Here is an 8263-nt window from a genome sequence, read left to right as displayed (position 1 = left end):
AATGGCTGAGGATCATTCCCTTGGTGATGAGTGAGTTCTAGCTCTGACTTCACACAAGATCTAGTTATTTAAAAGTGTGTAGGCTGGGTGTGGTGGCTCATGCCTGTAATCCCAACACTTTGGGAGGCTGAGACAATAGGATTACTTAAGGCCTGGAGTTCGAGACCAGCCTGGGCAACACAGTGAGACCCTGTCTCTATAAAAAATAAAAAAAATTAGCCAGGCATGGTGGTGTACACCTGTGGTCCCAGATACTTGGCAGGCTGAGGCAGGAGAACAGCTTGAGCCCAGGAGTTTGAAGCTGCAGTGAGCCATGATCACACCACTGCACTCCAGCCTGGGTGACAGAGCAAGACCCTGTTTCTAAGAGAAACAAAAAGCGTGTGGCACCTCTCCCCTTCTCTCTCACTCCTGCTCTTGCCATGTCATGCGCTGGCTCCCGCTTCACCTTCTGCCATGACTGTAAGCTTCTGGAGGCTGTCACCAGAAGCAGATGCTGGCACCATGCTTCCTGTACACCTGCAGAACTGTGAGTCAATTAAACTTATTTCTTTATAAATTACCCAGCCTCAAGTATTTCTTTATAGCAACACAAACAAATAGCCATGAAGCAAATATATTATCACTTCATAGTGATATTTCATATTATATAGTTTATAATACACAGTGCTAATATACTTTACATTGTGTTCTACACACAGTATTTGGGGCCTCTGTGATCTCTGTTCTCTTCTAGCCCTTCCTTGCCCACAGAGTGCTCATGCTCTAGCCATCCAGAACAGCATGTGCTTCCTTGAACAAGCTGTCTTTTATGCCTCTATGCTGTCTCCTCTGCTGGGGATACTTTCTCCTATGTTCTTTGCTTGGTAAAATCCTACATGTTCTTCAAGACCTGTGTGTCAGTTGCTCTGTGGAGCCCTCTGTGCCTGCCCCTCAGCTCTCTATTTTCCTTCTCTCTGCCCCCACAGCACTTTGTGGGTGACTCAACGATGTCTCTTTTTAGCTCGCACTGTGTTTGTTTACATGTCTATGTCCTTCTGTGGACCTTGTCTTTTCCCTGGTGTTCCTGGCACTAGCATGGCACCATGGAGGTATGTGGTAAGCCCTTGTATCTTCTGTTTTATACCTGACTTTGTCCTCAACCCAAACAACCTTAAGTGTTTTATGGTGATGTTCACCATACAGCGGTCCTGGAAGATGGGTTTAATGCTTAATAAACAAATAACACTCTACCCTCATGAGGATTTTCTTCTTTTTCTTGGTAGTGCTTATGCCCAGGGTATTGTTTCTCTGCATATTGGGCTTCTCAGCATTCTTTGCTGATGTTCCGGGGCTGGGGTTTCGAGCACTCCACCGTCTGCCACCAAACAACTCCACAGCGTGAGCCAAAGTTGGGCCTTCATACCGTCCATCCTCCTGTGAAAGAGCCACATGGTGAACACAATAGGAAGCATCAAGCAATGGGGAAGTAAATATATTAATGTCTCCCAGAAAATTCCAAGAGGTGGAAGAGCACAGACGGCCACAGAAGAATAATGATCTGGCCACCCAAGTGACTGTTTTCTAACTCACAAGATTCTCTGTCAGGAATTTCATCATGTTCCCTGTTGTCCTGGTCACATCCCTGCTGAGTTCCAGTGACATGCTTTAATATATCAACTGGGGAACAAAAACTTCCCATCCCATTTACAGAGGTTAAATTGCAGAACTACCACTGTAGGAAAATTCATTTAGACTTACTTTGCAAATTAGGGCCTTGGACATCCTGGAAGGGAGGGGGGCAGGGTATCAATCTAAGTAAAATCAAGTTGTATTTGTCCATTATTGCCAGGTAGGTTTTCAACTAGTTTGATGCTTGGGACAGTCGGACTTGAAATACAGGGTGTGTGTGACATGCATGAAATTCCCTTTGAAGGGCCCCAGGGAGCTCCTAAAATAGTTGGGCTGCCATCCCCTTGAGTGGCTGAAATCTAAAGATAGGGAGCCCATGGGACTCAGAACACCATACATATTAGGATGCTCTGAGCAGCAACAACACACTCAAGGGGCAGGCAATTGTTCACAGTAGCTACTGCTTCTAAGGCAACTCTGTGTAACATCCTGTAAGTAACAGCAGGGATCTATTAATTAAACAATTGTCAATGATTCTCCCCATAAGTCAGTTAATAAAACCACAAAAAGTTGCCTATGAGCTAAAGATGATATTGATATTTCATACACTGTATAAGCGGGCTCTTTAAAAATTAATTTCCATGTACTGTGTTTACTCTTCAAAAACATTTCAGGCTGGCTCTCCTTTGCAGTTCCAAAGAAATGCTTATAGATAGATTTTGCTTTGTTGCAGATCATATGCAAAAACAAAGAAGCTTTGTGTGTGTGTGTGTGTGTGTGTGTGTGTGTGTGCGCTTGCTCCTTCAGCCTAATGTTTAATAACTATCTGATTTTATGACTTGTGCATTCCCACTTCCTGCATCCTGTTGTGGATCCCAGGATGCTGAATAACTTGGGTACTTGACAAAGAAACCTTTTGGTGACCTCTTATAGTGGGACATTGTGACTTATGGCTGTCCATGATCTGTTTCTCCCTTCTCTAACCATACCCCAATTTTACTTTAACTGTCTATTCTCCACTGGATATAGTCTCGATGGGTGTGTCAATCAAGATGAAATATCCTCCTTTGACCAATGATTGGCACATGATCCCAATAAGCCAATCAGAATCCCCTTCCTGGAGCAGGGTTCTTGAATGCAGTGATACAGAGAATGAAAATGGTTGGAGATCAGTCTATCTGCTGGAGGCCTGCTGAAGAGAATCCCTGCTAACAAGTCACTAGGAGTGACTTCAAATTGGAATAAACATTTCATGAATGAAACCTAATGGATACGTTTTAACTACCATTTTGAATAACATACTCTGAATCTGAAAGAAGAGTAAAACTTTTATTTATGGATTTTAACCAATACATCTTTAAAAGCTTAATAGGCCCATTATAGTTTACATGTAAAATAATTGGCACCATTAACCTATACTGCTTTGATTTTTCTAATTTCAGAACATCCCAACATGGGTCAAACTTTACCACTAACAGAAATATGTTTAGGTCAGGAAAAGGAAGGATACCTTTGTTTAGTCTTTAAAGGAAGCTTTCTGGGAAGTAAAATGTAGTTTTAATCTTTCTTTTGTTTTACACAAAATAATAAACTTGTTTGGGATGGATGAAGGATATACTTTCTTCTCTTTTTTTTTTCTTGGAGATGGAGTCTCCCTCTGTCGCCCAGGCTGGAGTGCAGTGGTGTGATCTTGGCTCACTGCAACCTCCGCCTCCCGGTTTCAACTGATTCTCCTGCCTCAATTCCCAGGTGTCTGGGATTACAGGTGCGTACCACCACACCCAGCTAATTTTTGCATTTTTAGTAGAGATGGAGTTTCACCATGTTGGCCAGGCTGGTCTCGAACCCCTGGCCTCAAGTGATCCACCCGCTTCGGCCTCCCAAAGTGCTGGGATTACAGCTCTGAGCCACCGCACCTGGCCTACCTTCTTTTTTTAATGTGGGAGATGGACTACTGTAAGTGAAGGCACATGTTCAATTTTAGAAAACAGTTTTTTTTTTTTTTTTTTTTTTTGAGATGGAGTCTCGCACTCTTGCCCAGGCTGGAGTGCAGTGGAGAAAACAGTTTATGTGAAAGTTGAAGATTAGAAAATAGATTCCTTAAAAAATATCCATGCACTGTTACCTCTTGGCATATCTTTGCATGTGACATTTTGAAGACCATTAAACTAATCTACATCCTTTGAATGAATCTTTTTTTTTTCCCCACGTAAAGATAGCCAGAATCTTTTTTGCTTATAACCAAAGATATTTACCTGGTAATTCCATATTTAACTTTCTTAGCCTCCCAGAGCACCTTCCAAATACCCAGGATTATGGGCCGTCAGTTCTGTCCATGATAACCTTGGGCCAAAGCTCAAGACATTGGTCTTTCCTCCACACCCCACATCAACATCTCTGCAGTTTACTTTCTTGGATTTTCCTGTATTTTTCTAGGCTTCTCTACAAATGTAATTACTTCTTCTTGTCTTCTGTGTTATCTCTTGTTACTACTTCCATCAGTAGTACTCAAATACTTGTAGTATTTGAAAGTAACTTCACTTACATTTACTACATAAGGAAATTCTAATGTCAGAATGATTATTTTCCATATAAGCACTTCCCAAACTAGGGATTAAAAAATCCTCTTATAGAGCTGTTAACAGAAGTTTGGAAAAACCCAAACATTGTTTCACAAATTTCTTTAGCTTATAGGTAAATTTAAATAGTTTTTTTTTTTAACTTTAGGGCATCTGAGAGAATTTAATTTTCTAAGAGGTATTATAAATCACCAATACAGCTATTAAACATTAACAAAAGATTTGATCCTTTGTTCTCTGAGTACTAAGTTAGCATCTTTTTGGTGATCCCTGAGTCAGTTTGGGAACTGGTTTATATGATGAGAAAATGATCAGTCCATTGGTCTTTCCAACTTTTTTCTTTCGAAAGAAATCTTGAGTGTCTGTTTCTAAGGCACGTTGCCTGACTTCATAAATGGCTCATGTAGAGAGAGCAGTGTCAAGGAATAACATCACCTATATTTCAGAAGTGGTTGAGTATGAGCTGTTTTGCCTCTACACTGTAACATCTTGGTTCTGTGCAGGGGTGGTGGGGGAGGGTGGAGCTGTGTTTGCAGCTGGGTAGGACTGAGTCTTCTCTAAGTCACTTCTGTCTCTGTTCCAGCAGCAACTCTTACCTCTTCACCTGCTGTTCGTGGTCTCAGCTGGTGCCTCCTTCAGTAAAAGCTGAAGAGTGCCAGGGTAAATGAGAAACCAAGTACCTCTTATGTATTAATTCAGTTACCTATGCTATAAGCTTGAGAAGCAGACAAATGGAACAACTAAACCACATAGACTTTGTGACAGGAATTGTAATTGAGCTCAAACACTGGTCTATGTCCATATTTGATGAATTTTCCTGATTCTAGAAGGCCAAGGAATAGCTGTAATTAAAAACTGACATTCACAATAGCTCCTGAAGACTTTTTTTTTTCCAGCTGAGTACACTGAAAGCTCCCTGTGCCCTGTGGAGTACACAGGAGGCGGGTATTTTTTGTTTGTTTGTTTTTTTGAGGCAGTCTTGCTCTGTCACCCAGGCTGGAGTGCAGTGGCATTATCTTGGCTCACTGCAACCTCCATCTCCCGGGCTCAAGCGATTCTCCTGCCTCAGCCTCATGAGTAGCTGGGATTATAGGTGCATGACTAATTTTTTGTATTTTTAGTAGAGGCGGGATTTTGCCATGTTGGCCAGGCTGGTCTCGAACTCCTGACCTCAAGTGATCTACCACCTCAGTCTCCCAAAGTGCTATGATTACAGGCATAAGCCGCCACACACAGTCAGGTATTTGTTTTCCATTTTAGACGAGTTAACTAAAACTGGCTTTGTTCTGTGTAACATTAGGATAATTGTGTACATAGGCCTATCTGCTTATTAATCAATTAATCAAGTTAGTCACTCAGGATATGGTCTCTGCTCATAATCATGGCATGGGTGTAGGGAAAGAAGAAAGAAGGGGCATTACATGTGCCTTGTCTAACTTCCTGGGGCGAGAAATGTTTTTAATTGTCAGAAATGTATTAGAACTGTGACAAGTACATGAAATCAGGCATTTGAGTAGTTCAAGTGGTAGTTCTATTTGTTCTGTGACAATACAAAAGATATTTCTTTTTGCCATGAAGATAGAAAAGCATAGCAAAGAAAAACTGAATACTTTGACACAACTCATTTGAGAATGACACTTCAAGTGTCACCTGCTTGTGGAGTTTAAGATTTCCAAGCAATCTGTATCCTCTTTTCCCCAAAGGATGCTACTCTGGTTATGCCTGTGTCTCTTCTATCTCATTCAGCCCAGCCCTGTTGCCACGCTAAACTATAGTGTTAGAGTACCTGATAACGTAGGGTTAATGAAAGACTAATTCACTCAATGTAAGCAGCTGACTGTGAAAAACTGCCCGCTAAGGGCTGCCACCACTACAAACCTAATAAAGAAGAACTCCACATAAGAATTATCCCACATTTGGAAAAATTTCTTTCAACCTTAAAGAAATTAACCCCTCACCTCTACAATTAGGCAGCAATATGCAGTAAGTTAAAGAACTCTCCAAAAGTCACATAGCATGTTAGGAAATGAACCAGGATTTTAATTTCGATAGGGACAGTTTTCAGTGAATCAGCTAGTCACTAACTAATAATAAAAGTATTCAGATAACAATGCTTTCCATTGAAACTTGAGTAAGTGAAAATGCTTATATTAACTGGTTTCTTTGCAGATGGGAGAACTACAATGATCCTGGGACTATTTTTATGTAGTATAATACAATATATAAATATAATACAAGATAAAAACAGTGACCAGGGTCATTATAGTTCTCCCATCTGCAAAGAAACCAGTTAACATAAGCATTTTCAGTTACTATAAAATCTAAGTAAAATGTATTTCATACAAAATACAAATAGGACCACCTATGAGTGCAGACACTATTCTTCATACTTATGAATTATACTGTGGCTTTACACATATTAACTTTTTTTTTTTTTTTTTTTTTTCTGAGACAGAGTCTCACTCTGTTGCCCAGGCTGGAATGCAGTGGCACGATCTTGGCTCACTGCAACCTCTGCCTCCTGGGTTCCAGCGATTCTCCTGCCTCAGCCTACTGAGTAGCTGGGATTACAGGCATGTGCCACCATGCCCAGCAAATTTTTGTATTTTTAGTAGAGACGGGGTTTCACCATGTTGGCCAGGCCGGTCTCGAACTCCTGACCTTGGGTGATCCACCCATCTTGGCCTCCCAGAGTGCTGGGATTACAGGTGTGAGCCACAGCCTCAATTAATTCTCACAGCCACCCTTTGAGCAGGTGTTATTATTTCCATTTTATAGAAAAGGGGATTGGGGTACCAAGAGGTTAAGTAAAAGCTGCCCAAGGTCACCACAGGTAGTAACTGTCAGAGCTGGGAGCATGAACCTGGTGGTCTGGTCACCAAGTGTGTGCTCTTGAGTATTACGCCAGTGAGGAAAGAGGGATGGCTGCACCCCTTACCTGATAAAGGCTGACGTACTGTTTCCGCAGCCACTGCTGTCTTTGGTCAGGGAATTTCCTCATCTTTCTCACAGCTCTAGTGAGTTCCAATAATCCACTGAAGAGCATTTTAGCTGTGTGCTTTGGTGCCACGAAGTGCAATAATCTGTTGTCTGTGGTCTGAAGCCCATAGAGCAATGTCACACCAGTCTCTGACAGGAACATGCTACCCAGTTTGTTCTGAACACACACAGTGTGTATATCAATGCCAGGGTGGCCCATGTATACAGCCTTCACTGCAAAAAGATCCAAGACCCCTTCCGTCAGGCTACTTAATCCAGCATTACCCAGTAGTGGGAATTTTCCAGGCTCAGCTGTGTTATTAAGTACACCAAGTTTTGCTTTACTGCTGGCTGGGGAGGCAGTTGTGGGCTTTACCCAGGTCAAGGTGCTATTGTCGGGCTGAAGCTGGAGGAAGCAGCGGGCAGAGAGGTGTGTGTCCTGGTCGTAGTGGATGACCGTGGCCCCCTGCAGCAGGAACTGGTGCACATCGGCTTGGATGGACAGCACGTACCAGGGGATGAGCTCCGTCCCATGGTCGAAGGCCTTCTGTGAGTCCTCTGAACCACGAGAGTCGTATTCTTTGGATTGCTCAAAGATGTCATTGTCTGAATCCAACAAATCTCCAATTATAAACCTTAAGGAAAGAAACACCAATTTGGTTTGTCTTCTAATCAAGTGAGAACAACCCAAAGACATTTTCACTGACACTGGGCTTTATTTTTCATCGCACTATGAATTCAAATTAGCATAGGAAATACAAAATACTAAATAGCACACAGTAACTTCTAATAACCAAGGCCGGGTGTGGTGGCTTACGCCTGTAATCCCAGCACTTTGGGAGGCTGAGGGTGGACCACTTGAGTCCAGTAGTTCAAGACCAGCCTGGCCAACATGGTGAAACCCCCTCTCTACTAAAAATACAAAAATCAGTCAGGCATGGTGGCATATGCCTGTAGTCCCAGCTACTTGAGAGGCTGAGGCAGGAGAATTGCTTGCACCCGGGAGGCGGAGCTTGCAGTGAGCTGCGATCGTGCCACTGCACTCCAGCCTAGGCGACAGAGCAAAAAAAATTTTTGAGTAACTTTTTATAACC

At 42.3% G+C, this 8263-nt stretch overlaps 1 protein-coding gene across 9 annotated transcripts in view; it reads right to left on the bottom strand.

Moving 5' to 3' along the window:
- PLCE1 (phospholipase C epsilon 1) overlaps nt 1–8263 on the bottom strand; it is a 333932-nt gene that overhangs the window by 74696 nt on the left and 250973 nt on the right. For all 9 annotated transcript variants that reach the window (XM_063782032.1, XM_063782031.1, XM_063782034.1 and 6 more), the window contains 2 exons: nt 7129–7804; nt 1234–1416 (listed from right to left, as the gene is read on the bottom strand). In XM_063782032.1, the coding sequence (XP_063638102.1) occupies nt 1234–1416; nt 7129–7804 (859 nt within the window). The remainder of the gene's footprint in view (nt 1–1233; nt 1417–7128; nt 7805–8263) is intronic.

Source organism: Pan troglodytes, chromosome 8, assembly GCF_028858775.2.
Source record: "Pan troglodytes isolate AG18354 chromosome 8, NHGRI_mPanTro3-v2.0_pri, whole genome shotgun sequence".
Classification (NCBI taxonomy): Eukaryota; Metazoa; Chordata; class Mammalia; order Primates; family Hominidae; genus Pan; species Pan troglodytes.
The sequence above is the reverse complement of the archived record's forward strand: the minus strand, read 5'-3'. Positions and strand labels throughout refer to the sequence as shown.